The 22,463-nt window shown below is 39.4% G+C and overlaps 4 protein-coding genes across 5 annotated transcripts; 2 read left to right on the forward strand and 2 right to left on the reverse strand.

Moving 5' to 3' along the window:
* Positions 1-6,505: 6,505 nt before the first annotated feature.
* On the forward strand, positions 6,506-11,716 carry kti12 (KTI12 chromatin associated homolog; the record flags this gene model as incomplete). Its single annotated transcript, XM_080736464.1, has 9 exons — positions 6,506-6,744; positions 7,462-7,513; positions 7,619-7,671; positions 7,774-7,829; positions 7,951-8,030; positions 8,788-8,947; positions 9,464-9,526; positions 9,775-9,843; positions 11,573-11,716. The coding sequence occupies exons 1-9, from the start codon at positions 6,594-6,596 to the stop codon at positions 11,714-11,716; spliced, it is 828 nt and encodes a 275-aa protein (XP_080592590.1). The 5' UTR covers positions 6,506-6,593.
* A 1,740-nt stretch (positions 11,717-13,456) lies between these two features.
* Positions 13,457-14,299, reverse strand: ch25hl1.1 (cholesterol 25-hydroxylase like 1, tandem duplicate 1; the record flags this gene model as incomplete). Its single annotated transcript, XM_080736939.1, has 1 exon — positions 13,457-14,299. One exon carries the CDS (start codon positions 14,297-14,299, stop codon positions 13,457-13,459), a length of 843 nt encoding a protein of 280 aa, XP_080593065.1.
* A 1,609-nt stretch (positions 14,300-15,908) lies between these two features.
* Positions 15,909-20,350, reverse strand: LOC308294014 (uncharacterized protein). Of its 2 annotated transcripts, none has more exons than XM_080736710.1 (12): positions 20,324-20,350; positions 18,640-19,283; positions 18,335-18,394; positions 18,170-18,222; positions 17,943-18,087; positions 17,469-17,851; positions 17,100-17,328; positions 16,821-16,935; positions 16,570-16,690; positions 16,372-16,483; positions 16,165-16,277; positions 15,909-16,059 (listed from the first exon to the last, which is right to left on the reverse strand). In XM_080736710.1, exons 2-12 carry the CDS (start codon positions 19,276-19,278, stop codon positions 15,990-15,992), a joined length of 2,040 nt encoding a protein of 679 aa, XP_080592836.1. In that variant the 5' UTR covers positions 19,279-19,283; positions 20,324-20,350; the 3' UTR covers positions 15,909-15,989. The 2 variants fall into 2 exon arrangements, with proteins under 2 accessions (XP_080592836.1, XP_080592837.1); XM_080736711.1 differs by lacking the exon at positions 20,324-20,350 and adding an exon at positions 20,163-20,237.
* Positions 20,351-21,289: 939 nt separating this feature from the next.
* Positions 21,290-22,132, forward strand: ch25hl1.2 (cholesterol 25-hydroxylase like 1, tandem duplicate 2; the record flags this gene model as incomplete). Its single annotated transcript, XM_080736940.1, has 1 exon — positions 21,290-22,132. The coding sequence occupies one exon, from the start codon at positions 21,290-21,292 to the stop codon at positions 22,130-22,132; it is 843 nt and encodes a 280-aa protein (XP_080593066.1).
* Between the last annotated feature and the right edge of the window lie 331 nt (positions 22,133-22,463).

Raw genomic sequence — 22,463 nt, forward strand, 5'->3', positions numbered from 1 at the left:
ATAATTTGTTTGGTATAATTGGTGCACAGCCCCCCTTTCATTACGTCATACTGAAATGTAAAAGTATATTACTCCAGGTTACCATAGTGAAGCGTCTCTCCATCAACTACTATGATACAAATCGAATAACACTTAAAAGCAATGAATGCGACTTGGTTATCCATGTATTTGTAAGATAAATGAAGGGCAGAAGAATTTATTAACTTTGAACAGAACACAGACAGAAAAGTTAGTTAGAACAAGGGTCTTCAACAGGGGGTCCGGGACCCCTAGGGGGTCCCCAGAGTTACTACAGGGGGTCCTCCAAATCTTTGTGTGATAGGAACCTTTTTTTCTCCTTTTTTATATTGACCTTGAACCCTAGCGTCCATATTCTGAGAACTTTAGCCAAAAATAGCAGATATAAAAGCTCACAACGCCTCGCGCTGCGAGGCGTTGTGAGCTTGTAGATCGGCTATTTTTGGCAAAGAGGTTTGGTGTAGAGGGGAAAAAGAGCAGTCTAAGTACAGAGTGAAAGGTCAAGTTTATTAAGTATTGACAGTTCAAGTGGTTAAATATCTGAAAACACAAATTGCCATGAATCCAAAATACACTGACGATTGTTCTGTCAAACAATGAAACTATATGGAATCTATGAACAGGTTGTGGGGGTCCCTGCTTCATCTCTCTCTCAACTAAGGGGTCCTTGGCCTGAAAACGTTGAAGACCCCTGGTTTAGAAGAACATCGTTTACACAGGTAAAGCAGTTGTTCATGTGACACTGCTGCAGGACACAAGTCACAAGATCAAAGAGTCTGAACAGCCTTCTGCAGCATGTGTGTAAAAATACAAACACACCGTAGCGTTTAAATCACAAGTTTGGTATTGTCAGATTAATGCACTGACCCATCACAAAGATAGTGATGCAGTATGTACCACACAAGCCCACAGTAAAGGGAGGGTTGGTATATACAAACCCATTGTACATTTTCGATAACGTTTTTCATTTATTTGTAATCATTTTTTATTGTATTTAATTTTTCACATTTTCCCCAAAAATGATTAAAAATAAAAGAAAGAGTTATCAAAAAAACACGGCCAGCTCACATTTTAGGAGGCCGTCAGGAGTCACCAGAAAAAAAGAACAGTGTTTTTGATGAATCTATCATGGTTAAAATGGAGTTTTAAGTTGCAATGGTTTTGGAAGGGTCTGATAAAATGAATCTCTGATAAAATGAATCAAATGTCTAAATACTGAATCAAGCAACTCAAAATCTATCCAGTGTGTTCACAAAAGCCTGATTAGATGATAAAATTACCAAAAGTTTTATGAAAGTGAAATATCCCTTTGACCTTGGTGTCCATGGTGCCTCCCTTCATGTGATATTTTCAGTAAGCCACTTGTAGCTTAATATACAGTAGCTTGACTGATAAGAGAACTAAAATGTAACTGGGAAGCCGATGTGCATATCAGTGTTTGGCATCGAACAAAAGTAAAATTGCATCTGTATGTATAAAATTAATAAACATGTTTAAATATAGGCTATATAATATTGCAGGCAAATGTCAATGCACAGAAGATGAGTGTTCCTGGAGCTGTCATTGCAGTTCCAGCTAAGAGTATCTTGGCTTGCATGTATTTTTATCACATGTGCACACTAAAGGTGTCTTTTATATTATCATTCTAAAATATCATTTTATCATTGATTGTCACATTACATAAGCTACACCTTATTTGTAGGCCTATTTCGAAGTCAAGGCAGGCAATATCCCACTTTCAGTGAGAAGGCAAAGCATGCTATAACTGAAGACCAGACCGACTAGCAGTGAGAGTAGATAAGCACACGTGCATCAAAGGTGCACATTCCTATTTTAATTGAATTCATTTGAAGGCAAGTGTCCTGATAGATATTGCCAGTCAGTGCAATACGACAGTGTATTTGGAATAGAATAAGTGTTGAATGAGAGCTGATATGCTTTAGGCTACAGCCACACTACTATATTTTCATTTAAAAACAAATCTGAAAATGAAAACACATCCATGCATAGACACACAAACATCAGGTGAAATAATCTCCGTCCATCCTGCAGCCCTAAAAACACATATTACATTTGACAGTCATTTGACAACAATGCAGTTGGCAAAAAAGAAAAATACAATTAAAGAATATTTCCCTTTTCTGTTAATATCGTCTGTCGATTTAGCGGTTAGTTGAACTGTTTAGGCAACACAAGGCAGTGGCCTGCTTAAAGAAGCTAGTAAGTATAGGCTTGTCTCTAAACAGATATAGCAGTGTTTATAATCTTCACCAATAAGAACAAAACTATTTCACAAGAAAGAGAAAAAAAAAATACTTTAACTTGAATTTCAATTCTTCCCTTTCAAAATAGACCCCATGCAACATTTATATTCCATCACTTTATTGGTTTATTTGGGTACAAGAGCACTATGATGTCTTCTCAGAGCAGATTGCATAATGCTCCCATGGAGAGTGAAATTACCCAATCCAAATATACTCCAGAGAGGAGGCGTGAACAATTAGACAGGTGCACACATTATGCAATCACGAAGGGAATCAATAAATCAGGCATCATCAATACTGAGTAGCCTAGTCTCTTGACAGAACGGAAAAAGAAGGGAACATTTGAAGAAAACAAAGGTACTATTGTAAGTTATAAACAAATCAAACATCTTCATAGAGTCAAGATCAGGGCCGTCACAAGGGAGTGAAAAGTGGGACTGAGTTACTAGGGCCCAAGGTGGAGGAGGTCTTAATTATTTTATACTTTAGCTATTGAAAAATAGCAGATATAATGTGTGCAAATCTTTGAATATAATGTATTTTTTAAGCAGACTTTTGTAACTCAAATTTTGCTACTGGGGGGTCCCTCCCTGGAACTAAATATTTTGAGATGGGGGTCAGTGGCAAATTCATTTCATTTTGGGGGTCCTTCACATGAAGAAGTTTGAGCACCACTGACATAGAAACATAGGTTTTTCAAGGATATAAAATATTCAAAGGCTTGCACACATTTTCACTATTTTTCAAAAATAGCAGATCTACAAGCTCGCAGCACGGCACTCAGTGCCGCACTGTGAGCTTGTATATCTGCTATTTTTCAATAAGTTAAGTACCCAGGGACCAGAATTTGGTGCGACACCCCTGGTCAAGATTGACCATCAGTACACAACATCTGGGTAGCAAGGCAACATAAGAGACAAATAGTCAGACTAAGTCATGACATGAAAAATAATGAATAATAAAAGATATACCAACTCCTCATAAACATCAAAGCATATATTAAAACCTGCAAAACATATTTGCAGGTTTAAGATCCAGAGAGCCCTCTCTTTTTATTGGGGTAGTCTCTGATTCTATTTAGTGGGGTGTTGACCTTTGGGAACCTTAAATATGCAAGGAAAAGGTTGCACATTCTGGGTCCATATATTGACGTTTGGGCCCATAGGTCTTCCTCAGAATCAACACGTATTCTGATTCTGTCATACACTGACTTCATGGCTGTACTGATAGCTTAATGACTTGCTGATTTCTTAGTGCACCTGCCTGCACTTCTTCACGCCTCCATTCTGGGGTATATTTGGATAGTGTAATTTCATTCTCCACATGTTCCGAAGAATGTCTTGTACCGAAAGCTCCAGTGATTCTCATCAGTCCGACGTCTCATCACTCCCATTCTTATTCTTTTTCTATAAAACATTTTGGCATGCAGATTTGCCTTAATACCATAATACAATACAATACAATACAATACAATACAATACAATACAAACAATAAGAAGAAAGTAAAATAGTTACAGGATATGTAAGAGCTGTGTCCAAATTGAGGCAGTGTTATTACCCAAGATTATATGTCATATAATCTTTCCTACCTCCATAGGCAATGGCATTGATTGATGTGGCAGAGTGGCAGATTAATCAGTGATAGGTAAAACATGTAAAATGAAAGAATTACTAAAATGTGCATATATATATATAACACATTCAATTGCAATGCCAAAATAATTTGGCAGTGGTATTGGGAATTTGGCAATTTGGGAATGATATTAATACATGGTCAAATTGACTTAACAAGCAACTGAAAATTCTATTTAAGTGCTATATGAGTGGTGGATTTCAGGTGTCGCTCTCCATTCCGACATGTCGCCACTCCGAAATTGACAGGGTTAGTGTCGGAATGGAGACATGTCGGAAAGGAGACATGTCGGAGTGGCGGGGTGTAACCGTGGATTTCTCTGTAATCCTCTGTAGCAACTGTGAAAAATATAGAGATGCATAAATGGAATGTAATTCTTTGCCTGGTTTCTAATTTTATAGGCTGCTGGCTGAGAGACATGTTTGATACTGCACAGTAAGAACAGTAAAATAATCTCTTTACAAACATTAACTTATGATCCATTGATTTGCAGTATTTCTATTCAGCATACAATGGCTTGTGCCTTGCTGTAAACAATGTTTACTTTAAATATTCAATATTCTTGAAATGAATGGTGCTCTCCTTGACTTAAGTCTGAAATGTTAGATGCACAGAACCACATGATGTCAAAGCTAAGCTATTCATCTCTTTGCAGAGATGACATTTGTGCATGAGACTGCAGATGAATGCTTTGAAGTGGCCACAGCAGGTTAAAATGGTACCACATCATCACATAAGGGACCAACCACTGGTGGGTGATTTTATCCTATTAGAATATCAAGCCCATCCCCTCTCTGTATAACTGCCAGGCTCTGGAGTAGCAGAAGTGCATAGAGATTGAAATCCTGGAGGGATTCACCAGCATCTAATTGAATAATACATACAAGGAATATCTACAAGGAACAGACAACACCCGGAAGTTGGCACGCCGGGTGGCCACTTTTGGGTGGCGGAAGTGACGAAGTGCTCATAGACGCTAATGTTAATTTTGGGTGGCCAAAGTGTCATGGCGGCGTCCCATGGAGCCTGAAATGACGAAAATGACGTTGGTGTCCGTTCCTTCTTTGATCTTCCTTGAATACATACAGGATATAGGATGCGTGGAACATTGCCAGGGATTTGCAGAACTGGATTTCTGTCTTCTTTCATTCTAATCTCATACATTGCTATGACGTCTTCAATGACTCTAGATTTAACAGAACTCAGAAATAAAGTTTCAAAGATCAAGGTGAACCCGAGGGGAAATCTATGGGCAACAGGTAATTGTATTCTTCTTTCTTTCTTTCTTTCTTTCTTTCTTTCTTTCTTTCAGCATATTGTTATGTTTCTTCTAATTGTTCACATTGAAATTATCTGCTTTGTTCTGTAAGGTCACTTCATGGGCAAGAAAAGTGTTGTGGACAGCAGCACTGTTTTGGAGTCCTTGTTGGGAAATGTTGATCTAGTCAGTAAAGTGGAAGCTGTCCTCCCATCACATAATGCAGAGGACCTGAGGGAGATGATCTTTGAGCTGTTAAAAATTGCTCTACATGCTCAACACAAACAGGACTGGGACATGTTAGTATAATTTATTATAATTTATATTAATGTCATATACAATTTAGTATATACAGTATAATCAATTTTATCTGACTTTAAGTATGTGTGATTGTAGGTGTATGTCTGTATGTACTGGAGCATGTGTGTATTTTATATTATGTTTTTCTTTTCTTTTCTTACAGCAAACAGGATCCTGACTGAAGATTGTTTGAACTAGTTGATGATTGTAACAATAAGTCTCAGAAAAGAAAGACATTCCTATCCATTTTGTGAAACATGTAAACTGATAAGTTATTACATTTTATTTCTGTTAGTAGCCATTGCTTTGAGATTCAATATCATGTTGAAGTGTATGTAGATCTAAGTTATGTCATGTAGCTAATAAATGAATACAGAAAGCTATAGCCTACTTGTCTCAACAATTTTCTTTTTTTTGACAATTTCCCCTGTTTTTAGACACATTTATCACAACATAATATCCAAGGTATCAAAGTAATAGTTTAAATATTCTGACTAGGGAGTGCACTCCCCAACAAAATGAAGAACACTGTTTAGCTATATATATTATCATATTTTTGGTCGGCTATTCGAATAATGACAAATCTTGATAAATGTTGAAGGGGTTTTTCACAAAATATTTTCTAATGAGGCTAACCCTAACCCTATACTCACAAAGGGGAAAAATGTCAGAGGGAGTTTTCCATTTTGTATCATTATTTGAATTAAATTAAGATCTTGTCATTTTTTAAATGCATTTACACCTGTTTAGGAGGGTCAATAAGGATGATATTATAATGTCGGCTTCATTAAATTACATAAAAGGTAAATATTTATGAATCTCAAGTACTCTCTCAAACTGAAAAATTTCTTTCTTATTTCTATGGGATGCTTGACATAAAAATGATAATGATCACCATGATAAACTGTACAAGTATTCCAACTTGTGACACCGCCCCTTTTAAAACGTCATCCTGAAATGATTACTTCCGAGTTAAATAACAACATCCTCCGCATTAAAACCCAAACCGGAAGAAAAAGTTAAAAATAACAACATGCTTGCTTGCTCAAATGCTCACTTGCTCACTCAGATTGGAATCTTCTGTTTGATCAGGATCTAATATTAATACTTGAAAGCAACTATGCCACTCATCGTGATGTGTGGTTATCCCTGTAGTGGTAAAACACGACGGGCAGAAGAATTAAAGGGCTACTTTGAACAGAACACAGACAGAAAGGTTCACGTTGTGGGCGATGGGACGATGGGCGTGGAGAAGAACACCGTTTATGCCGGTAAACGTCTCATGTCATTAACCACAAATTGCAACACTAGATTTTTTGTAATCGGTTGATATCTGATTGTATTTAACGACGTCAAACTCACCAATTTTGCGGCTCTATGGAAAGCTTGATTTATGCTCTTTCTATCATCTATCATTCATCATCTATTTCAATCATAGCAAAGTGTTTGTTTCAGTGGGAAGTCACTCAATGGTCCTTGGTTCCTGGTTCTAAATGTCACATATGTAGGAGGTAGCGGGACGTTGCGTTTTCTGTCAAGATTCCAGAACCGTTATAGAATACGAGCGCTTCCAAAGTTAAACAAAAACATGTCTGCTTACTCTGCTCGGATTTATTGACAGAAAGTAACTCATAACATGTCTACGGTGGATTTGTATGAAACAAACACTTTGCAGATAGAAAGAGGATACTTCAAGCTTTCAATAGCCCCATTATTTGTGAGTTTGACGTCGTTTAATACAATCAGATGGCAAAAAAACTGTTTTGATGCATTGGCTGCATATGGGATTAAACCGATTAAAACATAGGCTATCTAGTGTTGAAATTTGCGGCTATCGTGAACTTAAATTCTTTATCACACAGTTTACGCTGCTGTCTTTGACCAAACCAATAATATACTTCACAAATCGAAGATCTTTTAAAAATGTGGAAATGTGTTTTATCTGACCAAGAGTAGCCTATTATTGAGGGTCTTATTATCTGTTTCAGATTCACAAAAGGAAAAAAATGTCAGAGGGAGTTTAAAAGCTGAAGTAGAGAGGTGGGGTTTTCAATTTTTGTAACATTATTTGAATTAGATTAAGATGCATGCATGTTCATTACTTTTTTTTAATGCATTTATTCTTTGTTCCAAACACCTGTTTAGGAGGGTCAACAAGGATGACATCGTAATTTTGGATTCATTAAATTACATAAAAGGTAAACATTCATGATGAATCTCATGTACTCTCTCAAGCTGCATTTATTGAATGCATTGAGCTTTCTTTGCATCTTTACCGTTGAACTTCATGTACCCTGCAGGTTACAGATATGAGCTTTTCTGTATCATCAAACACACACAGACGCCTCACTGCCTGGTAGGTACAAACGAGAAAATGTTGTAGCAGACTTGCTTTAAAACGGGTTGGTTTTTTGTAGTTTTGCCAAATGCACTAGCTATTTCAATTAAATAAAGCCAAGACATTATTTTTCACGAAGGTGTACAGTTTGACCTCTGCTGAAGTGAGTTCAGAATGGAATGCCACCAGGGATCCTGCTGAGCAGTTTACCCAGGAGATGTAAGTGACAAGGCACAACAAAGTTCTTCATTATGCACAACTACAATTGCCTTCTATTGTATTTTCTGGGAAATGTTCTAAGCACATTATTTCAGTTGAATTGAATGAAAGGGTTTATAGAACCAAATCTGCACCAAATCTCTTCACCAAAAATGGATGATTTACAAGCTCAGACCGTGTTATAACTTGTGAGCTTGTCTGTTATTTTTTGCCAAATGTTTTCCTCAGAATATGGACACTTAAGGTTCATGTGGTTAATTTAGGTGTTGTGCATTTTTCTCCTGTCACATGTTTGTCTCTTGCCTTGTTTGTCTTTTTGAGCGGTGCAAACCGCTCCTATAAGTGGACTAAGTGGCTGTGCGTGTGTCCGTAGCCTTTTTCCTCAGCGTTTTGCCATAGTAAAATGTGTGTGCGTAGCATCATGTTTGTCTAGTGATGTCATATGTCGTATGTCTGTAGCCCTTTTCCTCAGCGTTTTGCAATAACAAAATGTGTGTGTGTCCGTAGCTGTGTGTGTGTCCGTAGCCTTTTTCCTCAGTGTTTTGCCATAGTAAAATGTGTGTGCGTAGCATCATGTTTGTTTAGTGATGTCATATGTCGTATGTCTGTAGCCTTTTTCCTCAGCGTTTTGCCATAGCAAAATGTGTGTGTGTAGCATAGCCTGCACATCCTAGACTTAAATCCTAGTCTGAAGATGCTATGCAAGCACGACCACCGCTCACTTCACATTGGGTGTGATTTCTTTTTTTTTTTTTAGCTTAGATGCATTAGTGCTGAGATTTGAAGCTCCGGACTCCAGAAACCGATGGGACAGTCCTCTTTTCACCATCCAGAAAGAGGACACGCTTCCGTTTGAAGCCATCTCTGACGCCATTTTCAAAAGAAAAGCACCACCACCAAACCAGTCTACACAGAGTGTGAGCAATTCTATCAGATCCCTGGGCAGGGTTTCAACAGTTATTCACAAATCCGCTACTATGGTTGTGTGATAGTAGTTCATAGTAACTAACTAGAGATTTACTGAAACAAAAAAGTGGAGAGCAGAGTGCTGCATAGATACACACAAAAAACATGACTGCAGGTGCTCCTTGGTGGGGTATAGAAATGAAATGCTTCAAATGAGAAGCAGAAACCATCTCTATATAAGAACTAGTTTTTGTGGTGCAGCCAATTTTTATTTACTGATGCGTAATTCTTGTGTTAATTATCTGTTCATTACATAACACTGCTAGACTTTGTAAGGACTTACACAAAGCTGGTGCAACTCGGGCATATAGAGCTTAAGCAGAACATAAAGTACTAGGGCCCATAGCCATTACATTTGTTTTGCAAGCATGTTGTATCATTCGATGGCATGTCTGGCATGTCTTAGCTGGAGGTCATAACTAGTACAGTGTCTTTGCCAACAAAACGTTTTGTTTTTAACTCTGCAGCAACCATTGTCCTCTACAAACTTTTTGTATGAACTGGACAAGATCACACAGGATGTCTTAATGGTGAGACTTAAGCTATTTTATTTAGTATTTTCTGTGCCTTCGTCAGACACCCATTTAAGTATTTAACCTTGTTAAATACCAGTTATACTAATAGTTTGATTGACAACTGACATTGTTGTGGTATAGATTATATGTTTTGGGGAAGCTGTCATTATTTGTGTATTGTCAGTGTGTTGGCATCAACCACAAGTCAAATAACTTCTACATCTGGTGAAAAAACATGTATTTTCTTTTCTTCCCTACTCCAGGCAATTCTCAATGCACAGAAGACGAGTGTTCCTGGAGATGTCATTGCAGTACAAGGAGCTACAGAAAAGATATCCTTATTTAGAAAAATGATAACTTTTTCTTTTTTCAAAAGTGATATTCTAAATGCATAATTGTATTATACTTGCATGTGTTTTTATCCTGTATTTGGACAAATAAGGAGTCATTCATAACTATTATTTTAGCATTCTAAAATATACACGTCACATACTATTTATATCTCAAAGCCCAGGCAGGCAATATTCCACTTCCACTGGGGAGGCAACCTCACCGTGTAACAAATGACCAGACTTCCTAGCAGGGTGAGCTGATTAGCACTTTATAATTGAATTCATTTGAAGGCAACTGAGCATTGTGATAGGTATTGCCTGTCAGTGCATACGGCAGTATATTTGGATAGAAGTGTTAAATGCTTGAGACATTCTCAGAAGCCAACACTTTTATATTCCCCTGTGGATCACTTTTAATTAAAATGATTACCCAGCCGAGATCAGAATCAACTTTATTGTCACATCACAGGTTTACAGGTGTAAAGAAGTAGTTAACTACTAGGCACACATCTTTAGTTTAAGGTGCCAGACATTTCTTATTTATAATAGAACATTAATATATAAAACACTGAGATGTACAGTATTTGTCTTTCTCATGAAGGAAGTTTAATTCCTTATTTTGGTTCCAAAAAAATACCAATTAACATCAACAATATAACTGCAGTCCACTGACTACTACTGGTTCAGTTACTCTTAGCTTCACTTTATTTAGGTGACATTCCCATAGGCACCTTTTATTGCGACAAATCCTGTAGCGTATTGTCGGAAAATGCACATCGTTTGGGCATGTATGAAGACTCATCCGTATTCTTTTGCGAATCAAAGAAACAAATGCAAATCCCCCCCAAAAATGTGTTTTTGATTCGCCACAGCATACGGTTCACTGTTGGTGTGAATGCATCCGCCTCAAATACAGGCAATGAAAATGTGTGGTATATAGAGCGATGTGCGGCCAGTGCGGGTTAAATCCATAGTAATTATAATAAGTTAAATCCCCCCGACCGCCGCTCCCATTAGATTTCTGACCATTAGCCTACGGCCCGTGGCCGTCCCCTCAGTGAATGATTTCATTTCTGATAATCGCTCCCTCGGTCGCGCTGAGGAGTTGCTCACAGTCAGATAAAAGGAAAGTGCCACTGGACTGGAGTGAGGAGACAATATTGTATTATATCCTATATAGGCTATAGGCCTAATATAATATAGGGCGATTTGTGGGTCTCTCGCCCTCGCTCGCTCTCTCTTTCTCTCTGTGCCAAATCATGTGCCAAAGAAATGGAGACGATTTACGAGCGGAATTTTGCGGGGGTCCTGAGGTTACATTGTGAGTTGAACTTGAAGAATCTATAAACACAGGGAGATGGAGGAGGCATTATTATGCAGCTTGGATACATACATACATGCATGTCGTGTGGACAGACGTGTTCTAAGCGATTCCTTGTTTCGGATGACAAAGTGCATTGTGAGCGCAAACGTATCAATTAAATATGCAAGAACGTGGCAACTTCACCCCTCCCATTCGCACAACTAAACCGAATTATATTATGAGAATGTGGCCTTAAATCTGCTGCCATGCCAAACTTAACCAGAACTGGAAATGGGTGCATACCCATTTCCAGTTCTGTGGTAGATGGCAGACTATAGTTATGCACACAGAGCATATAGAATGCTAGGGTGTAGTGTGTAATTGCATTTCTCCATTTGTTTTAATATCCTTAACCCAGTGTTAAACATTGAGCTCACCAGGAGCTTCAACATGGCAGAGTTACGGAAACTGCGGCGGCAGTTCATCAGCTATACCAAGATGCACCCGACAGAGAATATTGGACAGATTGCAAACATGTTTGTGCAATATTTAAACAAAAGTCTTCACTGATATCTTTGTTTCATTGTTTTATATTTTTGGTGACAATAAAACTTACGGTATTTAAATCTTGTTTTGCACATATGCATTTGAACTTATTTACTTTTTCACATAGATAACATGTTTTCCCCCACAGCTGTACTGTATTGAGCGTGTACCACCATCAGTAGATAAGGTATACGTTGATGACTTGTCAAAAACAGACACGTTTCTGTGAAGACTACAATATTCAATATTATGACAATAGTAATGTAATAAAAGCACTATATTATGACGGTAATCATTGCTGTAGAGTGTTTGTTGTTCAGTAACTGGGGTCTTCCTGTCTTTCCAACTCTTTAATAAACAGTACATTTTATTTTTTGCAAAATGTCATCCAATCAGGAGAGAGTACCCATTTATCGACTTCAAATTTGTAGTGTTCTAAGTTCCACTTTTGTCTGCTCATTTCTTTGTCATCACTTCCAATTTCACTTGTTTAATCTGTATCCTCTGTGTGTGTGTTAGCTCTCCTGATTTGATCAAACTGGTATCCCGATCTGAAAATGCATTTTCTGTTTTTTTCTTAAGAGCTGGAGAGACAGGGAGACGCCCGGAACTGGTCAAAAACTCTATAGCAATGACTACGAGGCACCAATGACGTAGTAAAGGCGCACACCAAATATAGCCTCTAACGCAACCTCAGTGAGTCATGGGTTTGATTGCCGAACCCCATGGCCTTCACTTAACTATCCAAAGAAGGCAGAAAGGTGTAAAAGGAAGACAAAATTAATAAAAAAACAATGATTACCATAAGAATGTAGAGCTATCTCATTTTTACAAATGAAAATCACTTACCCTTCCTTAATTGTCCCAATTTGTAAATTCATTTACAAATTAATAATCAGTGGTCTGAAACTAATGTGACCTGTGCAATAGCCTATGAAATCTGTTAATGGTTATTAAGCTGTTTGCTTTTTTGTGTGCTGGATAGCCACCTCACAGGAAGAATGTCCCATTAACTCCTATCGCACTGGCAGTCATGTATTTCCTACTGTTTCTTATGATGCGTTTTCACTGCACTGCATACCATTATATTTTTGATTCTACACACTAGACAACATGGGGAAAATATCTACTTCTACAAATCCTTAGAAATAAGATATAATCTTTAATAGAGTATTATTCCCAATACTGTAAATGGGGGTCAAAAAGGCTAAAGACACTTAATGCCCTTAGTGGCAAAAGCAAGTAAAATAAGTTCAACCAAGATAACTTCCCATTATGTGTGTTACATGTAACAGCATTATGTTTCTTTGAAAGCACCTTATCCTTCTCGTTTCTTTGAAAGCTCCTTATATTTCTGTGGGACTTATAAGATTATAGTCACTTTTCAAATAATGTTATGTAAGTATGTGGAAGTTTTTGCCGTCTGATACTGCCTGAAAATTCACTGGTGAAAAATTAAGTGCAACATGTGCCGTCACAGCCAAATACAAGCTACTGTAAAGAGAAATAAGATATCACCTTGATAAAGACAAAGATTTTAAACAATTTAGTGGTAAAAACATGTCATATAACACTTTGTTCAATTCAAGTGCAAATTACAAGACATTTGAATTTGTGCTACATTAAAAAGAAAGCAAGATGATGACAGCATCCTCACTGAGATAATGCTGTTTTGTATAAATATATCAAATACATATTTACTTAAAAGAATACAGCATAAAAATAAGAACTTTACAAAGTTTACAAACGGTAGTTGTTCATTTCTTACATATTCTTATATTTTTTCACAGTCTTCTCAAGAGGCACAGCAGTGCCAAATATTCTGTCCCAATGGCAGAAGAACGGAGCGTAGTTACTGCTTGGCTTCTGGTGGTGCATGTCATGTGCTGGTGCTCCCCCCAGCAGACCAAATGGCACCAGGTGATTGAGGGCCCATGGCAGGTCGTACCCTATGTGGTCCTCCACGGACAACCACAGACTGAGAATAGTGACACTCCAGGTGGTGAACGGGTGACATTTTAAAAGGATAGGATCCAGGTTGCTCCAAAATCCCACAGTCATCAGTTCTGGAATGCTGAGTTGCTGTGTAGACCATGAGAAGGGAGACGCGTACTCGTGGTGGATGGCATGGACCCATCGGTACAGCTGTGGATGCTTGTGATGCACAAAATGCCAAATATAATACTGGGTGTCAAAGAGGAGAAGTGCAGCCAGTCCATCAGTGAACACTTCATACACAGTGGGAGCAATGTTTGGCAGCACTGGAGCAGGAAGAATGAACGTGCTGATTATCACTGCTGGCAGAACAAAGACCAGGTGATTATAAACAGCCACCATTAAGCTTTTTGACATCATTTTCAGTGTTGGGCGCCTGTCTGGCTGGATCTTGTACTGATGGAAAAAAGGCACAGAGTCTCCCAAGACATCCAGCACAGCAAATGGCACGCTGATGAAGAAATAGCTGAAGAAGGCGAGCAACACAGGCAAGAAGGGAGAGGAGATGAGTGGCAGATGGTGCAAAAGCAAATGGTCCCAGAGAGGTTGCAGGAGGCGGTCTGAAGACCTGGAGAGATTGAGCTGCAGAGACACATCAGTGATGTTCAGCATCTTGGTATGGTAGCAGTGCAGGCTGTTGCAAGTTTTCAGGGTTCAGAGAAAGGTCCTCCCTTTATATAGCGCGGAACAATGGACTTTGCTCTCAGAAACAAGGCAGTGATACAAGCCTTTTTTTCTACAGCCAAGACTTAACAAAACAGATTAAACTAATCAATGAATCTTAAAAAAAAATATTAAAAATGAAAAGCCCAAAGAACAATAGTTCAAAACAATGCAGGCTTGCTTAGCACCATCTACTGGTGTAATTGGGTCAAATATCAGTTTAATTGAGTCAAATATTTGGTAGAAACCAGTAGACAATTTCAGTAGAGGACATAAAGGGCAGAGAGAGGACACATGCGAGACCAGACATAACTCAAGTCGTGAGGAAATTTACGGGACTTGCTTTCCCCATAGAAATGGAATGGACTCCTTAAACTAAGTTATGCGTTCTCAGGAAATTAAATATTCACATGGCATATGGTATTGAAATCAAATGTGAGCTATAGGAATGGAAAAAATTGAATTTTTCAGTGTCTGAACCCGTAATAACATTATGTTTCTTTGAAAGCTACTTATCATTCTGTGGGATTTGTTGTGAACAACACGGAAATCTGTGCACGGAGGTAAAGTCACTTTTCAAAGAATGTTACGTAAGAGTATGTGGAGGTTTTTGCCTTCTGATACCGTCTCAGAATTCACTGGTGAAAAATAAAGTGCAAACTGTACCATCACAACTAATGACATGCTACTGTAAAGAGAAATAAGACATCACCTTGATAAAGACAATGATTTTAAACAATGTAGTGGTAAAACACAAGAAAAAAGATTACATGACATTTGAATTTGTACTACATTTTTAAAAAGCAAGATGTTGACAGCATCCTGATTGACATGCCGTTTTATATATGAAAATATATTATATACAGTATTTATAAATACATATTTACTTATTTAAGAAATGTTTACAAATTGTAGTTAATTTCTTACATATTTCTTCAGTCAAATATTCACATGGCATATGGTGTTGAAATCAAATGTGAGCTATAGGATCAGGAAAATTTGCACCTTTCAGTGTCTGAACTCTTTTTGAACTCTTCTTATCATCAACGTAATACATCACTCAGACAGTGTACAACAAGCACACCAACCCTATATTTCAATAAAGGTTAGATAATGATGTCTAACAGGTCCATTTGATGTCCTGAAAAGGGGGCCATAGCCATGTCATCGAATCTTGTTGCCTGTTTTTTGTATGTGTAACTTATTCTACTCATGGTTTAACTCCCAATAAGTGTCTATATTTCTTTGCACCTCATAACTACACACAGTACAGTATTAGGTCAATAAAGTATTAATTCAATTGACAATTAAACCCTGACATTTGCAGCCAAGATGATAGTGTTAGCAAACAAAGAGGATGTATTATACTGAATGCCAAAAAAAGAGCATAGAGTCAAAGCAATGGAATCAATTCCACGTTTATTACGTTTATTTTAAACATACATGATCAGATTCCATGAAGACTGACCTCTCAAGTGAGGATATTAAACATCCTCAAATTCATTTCAGCCTCAAAAAACTAATCATTAATTCATTAATTCAGGAAGAAAAGGGCATCATTTCATTGAAATGCAGCAAATATACCACACCACAGGTCAGTGAGTGTGATTCTTTTTCCTTGATTTTTCTCCTTTGTGGACTATTTCTTTTCACTGGCTGCTTTCCGTGACACTGTCTTGTTTGTGTTGGCATATTTTTGTCGATCATTCCTTTTAACATTGGAAGAATAATATAAAATTAGTGATGAGAAGTCATGTTGCTTTTTATAAATTGTTGTGTACCACAAGTAGACAATGAGGAAGAGATGCACGTACCTGTTCATTTTGATTTTGCTTCTGCAGCCCAGCCCACCCTCCCAGTGGCTGGTGCGAGCTCCTCTTGTCATCATACCTCCACAGGCAATGCATGGCTTGTCATTGGTGTACGGCTGTGGCAACAAACATTTTATGCGTTGGGATTATATTCTGTAATTGTATAGGCCTTGTGTACCCAGGTAATTTGCTTTGCTTGTCTTAGTTCACCTGCTCTTTGGCACAGTGGCCACAGATCATCCTTGTGGCTAGTTCCATGAGGTGGTCCTGGTCCTCATCGTGGCACACATCACATGGATAGGCCCGGCCACAGCAAGGAAACCTTGTGGACCCAAGAATAAAGCTTACTTCTACAGGTAGTGCTCCATGCTAAACTCAACAATGCACAATGAATGAAAATACCAATACCTAAGCCAGCGGCGGCTTTGTTTATAATGTTTGCAGGTTCCATTTTCTGGCAGTGGCTTCCCTTTTTGCACAGCAGGGTCTCTTATGTTCCTCCGATTGTTCAGAGCATAACCACTCGAGCCTGGGCACAAAGCAGCCACATAATTAGGTAAATGTTTTAATTCAACATTTAAATATCTGTATGCTGTACTGCATGTACAGTATGTACTTTTGTAAAAGCTTATTAGGTGGCATTATATAAGGTCTCCTACCTGCCGTGTTGGAACGTGGCTGAATGTACTGGAATCTTGTGCTGTCAGTGAGGAAACTGAGTTTGCTGTGGCAGTGCTCACAATTAAACTCCTTGTTCTGACCATAGGAGAGGCCCTGTGGAAAAACAAAAATGCCATCTCAGAAGGGGTCAGCTGTGTTTAGGCCTCATATGAATATAGTGTAAATAAATTGATTATATTTTTATTATATTGTAGCTTGTTGTCATTTCGTCAGAAAAAAAGGATGAGGCAATGAAATAAGACTAGTGTCATCATCACCTGTACCGGGCCTTCCTGGGAACAGCCCAGGCATCCAGCTGTGAGCTCACATTCCTGAAGCACGAGGTCAACAGGAGTGGCACTGTTCAGATCCAGGTAGCCCAGGACGTCACTGTAGTGGTGGAGCATGCTGGGCCTGAATGTGGCACTGATGTTAGCACTGCACTTCTCACACTGAGCCACGCAAGGAGTCCTCCCACTCAAAGTCAGGTCTGCTGTCACCTTACACCTTGCAGAGCACATCACACAGAGAGAACAGGATCACACCTGCCATCACAGTTCACATTCCTTAACTCCTACACTGACCATATTCTCATCTTGTGAAGAAAACAAACAGTGTTTATGTGCTCCGAGGTACTCTCTTCTTACCTATTGCACTGAAGACAAACGGTGATCCGTCTGGCCACTACGGTAGCTGTGCCCTCTCCCAGCCTCAGGCCCAGTAGCTTTACCTCCGTGCCTCTGCGGGGCTCGCTGATCTTAATGTTCTCCACTAGACGATGAGACTGGTCACCTTCCTCCTGTTGTTCATCATCACAGACTAGTGTCCCCTGATCCACTGCTCTCCCATCCTCCGCCGTCCCGTTTCCTTCACTCTTCTCGCCCTCGCTGTCACTTTCATGGGAAGAGGTGTGAGCGGCAGGGTGCAGTGGGTCGTCGTCGTCAGCAGGTTCTTTGCAGACTGTTGCCTGGAGCTCCTGGTACGGCACAAACTGTAATCCAGCTCTCTCCAACTCCATGTCCTTTTTCAACTGTGGGAAAATTATAAAGATGAGATCAGAACCAATTATGTTTGTGTGATTAATACAGACATATTACTCCCACATGGGGTCAGAGTCTCACCTGTCTGGCTCCCTCTGTGAAGAGTCTCTCCAAACTACGGTCCAGCCAGCGAAGAAACGGTCGGAACAGCAGTTCCACCTTTCCCATCAACTGATTGGTCGCATGCTTGGCTTGAAGCCATTCCAGTGATGCCTGTTGAACATGCCTACATTTTGTCAAATTGTTGAATATATACTATTGTCTGCAAGTCAAAATATTGAAGAGCCTTTAAGTGCAATTCTTTGTACCTTCCCATTACTGATGGCAGATCCTGGTCAGTTGGTATGTCTAATGTGAAAATCTGAAGAGCATAAAGCTGTGTTATTTCGGGGTTACATGAGTCAAATATGAATATCTTTTTTTTTGCAAAATATGATACCTTATTATGTATCATGAGAAGTTATAGTCTTTACCTCTTGAGGATAATTCACCGGGAAGCTCACCATGATAACAATTTCTTTCAGGTCAAAAGGCTGTCAGGGAGTAAGCAGCCATAAGACAGTGTATTTTAAGATAACACCAATCTATCCTGATCCGTCATTCATAGTTCAAGTGAAGGCCAGCTAATGATTTACAGAAAATGATAACCCTTGATGGACTATGACACTGGTAAATGTAGCATACAAGAAGTGTTAGGGTGAATTAATTACGTATGCAGTACCGTTATCAATAGGTGGCTACCAGGAAGAAAATTATTGTAGCGGAAATCAATGTTTACCCAGTCAGGATCAGTGGCCTCAACGGTGGCCCTGTAAAAAGTAACCTGGCCATCACTTCGCTCTTGAGTGATAAGCTGAGGGAAACGCTTCATCATCTGTTTGATCTCGGTTTCTCGTAGCTGCTTGGTGATGTCCTCTGTCAGGTCACAGAGCTTCACCTCCTGGAGAACATTAGGAAGGGGCGCAGACATCTTCTGTGTGGGCCTTCTTTCGGCTGTGGGGGCAGACTGGCGGTCATCGGCCGGGGGGAGCTGTGGCGGATGCCAGAAGCGACACCGATCTTCCATAGCGCAGAAGCCTGACAGAAAGTAGCGACAGGGACGCTGGCCTGCCCTCTCGCGTCTTGCTGCTGTAGCAGCCCTTGTGTTGGCAGGCTCTCTCTGACCTACACCTCCAGTGCTCTCTGCATCTAGCTGTGTACTAAGATCAGACTGACGTTGGCACGTCTCTTCCTGACAATCCGGCTTCGGTGTCCTATTTGTCTTGTCCTGGCCAAGTCCGGCATCATCCCTTATGTGGAGAAACCGGCACTTCTTCCCAAAATTGCAGTGTCTTCCCTGTGAGAAAAAGCGGCACACTGGCTTTGTGTGGAGGCCTCCAGGCACTTCATGCTGGGTCTCCTTCTTGTCATTCTCCATTATTTCTAAGATGATGAGAGAATATGAATGACAATTGAAATTAAACAGATTATTTTTTATTCCCAAATCCCAATTAACCAGTGTGATCCAGTCTAGAGCCCGCCTTCTATATTCACACAAATTCCAATCCGTATCCGCTCTAGACCCAGATCCGGTTCAGCAACCCGCAAAGCCACTTAATCCTGGTCAAGTGGACTGAACAAGCAATAATACTTACTATTGAGATTGGATTATTTATTTTTTGTGTTTACATTTCTTGTCATATAAATCAGTGGTTTTCAACCTTTTTCATATCAATGACCATTATTTATTCAGCATTTGAGCCGCGGACAACCATTTTCTTTGATGACATTTAGCCTCTCGACTCAGACCCAAGACTTAGAATATTTTGTAGTTGGATAAAATGTTGCTGGTGAATGACTGTTAACCACTATGCCTAAACCTAACCCAAACCTAACCTCAGTGGGGCTGAGGGAACATAGACATGATCCCAAAATGTTGTCCACAATTCCATGCTGTATTGATGTAGTCCCATTAGGAGAGATAAGAGGCAAACGTTTGACCAAAATAACAATTATTCTACATTCTCTAACTGTGTAGACGTGTTGTAAATTAAGTAATGCAGATGTTAAACAATAATTTTACTCTTGAGAGCGTAAAATGAAATCAATGAATGAATGAAATTAGATTTGTTTTTTTTCGCTCTCAGCAGTTAGATCTATAAGAGTCCATTTGGTTACCAACACTCCCATCATTTAGCTGGGGACCACCTGGAACCCCCTCAAGGTTGAAAACCAATTATATAGATTAATGTCTTCCATATTATTATATTTGCTTGAGAATACATGTGGCTACATAGCTTGCAGTAGCTCAGCTGCACCTACATTCTTCACAGCTGTGTCCATGCAGTGTATCCATCCCTTGTTGTGTGACTTTAAAATAGGATATACATAAATCCTATTTGAAATGAAGTCGATTTTACTTAATTTAAGAATAATATATAAGTAAAGTTTTAGACGGTCGAGGAGCCAAATCACCAACTTACGTGTATTGCAGTCACTCTTCCCCAGTTCCCCAGCTGCCTGTTAGACAACAACAAAAATATATTTAGTTGTTTGGTTTGTTGTATCGCCCTCTACTGTTTGGGAGTGTCTTCTTCTTCTTCTTCGTCGTGGTGTTTTATGGCGGTTGGCATCCTTTATAGTTGCATTACCGCCCTCTTCTGTTTCTCTACTTATATTTTATTCCACAAACCAGTTTCTTTAACAAATCTAAACACTGTGCCTCTACCCACTTTATCTTCTGCTGCACTGATTATCTTTTTAAAAGTGATATCTTCTATTCCCACCTCCCTTAGCTCTTCCACCATGTCTGGTCTCTCTTTCATCTTGATAAAACCTACAGTTCATAATAACATGTTCAACAGGTTTGGGAGTGTCCTTCTTTCTTTCTTTCTTTCTTTCTTTCTTTCTTTCTTTCTTTCTTTTGGAGTGAGTTTTATTTTTGTAAATAAATAAGAAATCCATAAAAAAGATACACAAATTTAAAAATAATAATTAGGTTATACAAATTAGCAGATAGAACAATTATTCCACCCTACCACTACTGTTCTTTTAATACAGCCATGTAACTGCTTAAACTGCAGACTTCTACCAACATGTTCTCATCTGGACTTTTACAGTGCAATGAACCTAATGAGAATGGTGTGGATTCTCAGAAACAGTAAGCCAGGGTCACGACTCAGGCCTTGCAAAAAGGCAGAGAATACACAAAAATCTAAAGTAACTAAATATAATCCCTTCTATTATCCTCTCTAGACTAGAGAAGGTGTTTGGTGTATTCCAGCTGTATTTGGAAGACTATATCCTGACTATACCCTGAGTGCATTAATAATTTGTAGTACCCCTGTTAGTTGATACCAGTCAGAAAAGCACTCATGAGATGAAGTCTTTTCTGGCCACTCTTCCTGGCTATAGTGTGAGATATTCTACTTGTTCTTTTTCGTTAAGAGATGGATCTCGTAAACATTGCGTCGAGTCTTTATAAAGAATGGGTAGCAAATGACTCTTTGCTACAGCCACTCTGGGACACCATGAGGCTCCACTACGTAGACTACTTGAGATCTCCACTTTTTCCCATAATTTTGACCGTGTCTTCATACTTTGTCTTTTGCCTCCCCTTCCTCGTCTGTGACATCATGGGAGACAGATGGGAGTGGGTCCAGCAGTTCAAGATCCAGCCTAGCCGACGTCCTACCTCCTCGACGCTGCTTCACTGCGCAGGTGTCACCCTGTACAACCATGCGGTCCTCGTGTTCCCAGCATCGGTGGCGCAGTGGGCATGGAGACCACCCGTGGACCTGCCTGACCAGGCTCCCTTCCTACTGGAGCTGATCGCCGGGGTGACGGGAAACCTCCTGCTGTTTGACTTCCAGTACTTCATCTGGCACCTGCTCCACCACAGGATCCGCTGGTTGTACGTCACGTTCCACGCCATCCACCACACATACTCGTCTCCCTTTGCGCTGGCCACTCAGTGTCTTGGTGGCTGGGAGCTGGTTACAGTGGGCTTTTGGACCACGCTGAACCCTGTCATCCTGCGATGCCATCTACTCACTACATGGGTGTTCATGGTGGTGCATGTGTATGTGTCCATAGAGGACCACTGTGGCTATGACTTCCCGTGGTCCTTGTCTCGTCTGATTCCGTTCGGCATCTATGGAGGGCCCAGCAAGCACGACGTGCACCATCAAAAACCCAGTGCCAACTTTGCACCCCACTTCACCCACTGGGACAAAATATTTGGCACACATGCTGATTTCAGCTTTGTTAAGCCGAATGTTAAAGAACAATGATACACTACAGATGGTGGCTAAAGACCAGCAGGCCTAATGTGTGTTCATTTAATGCTGCAAGTGTACTTATACGGGTCCATTTGGTTCCATTTATATGCGCTCAAGTTAAATTAACACTTGGGAATATATAGGCTACTGTGTATGTGAATGAGAGGTGAAGGGTGGGTTCATTAGCAAGTTTAACTTTTTTGTTTTAATCCAGAAAGACAACATCGTAAGAAACATATTCTTGCAATTATATATGTAATGTGTATGTAATTACATTTTCTTTCACACTCCTAAACATCAGTTTATAATACATTTTTTGTGTGATATGTAGACGCAGACGTAA

This window comes from Nannobrachium achirus (assembly GCF_963921795.1).
Source record: "Nannobrachium achirus genome assembly, chromosome: 11".
Classification (NCBI taxonomy): domain Eukaryota; kingdom Metazoa; phylum Chordata; class Actinopteri; order Myctophiformes; family Myctophidae; genus Nannobrachium; species Nannobrachium achirus.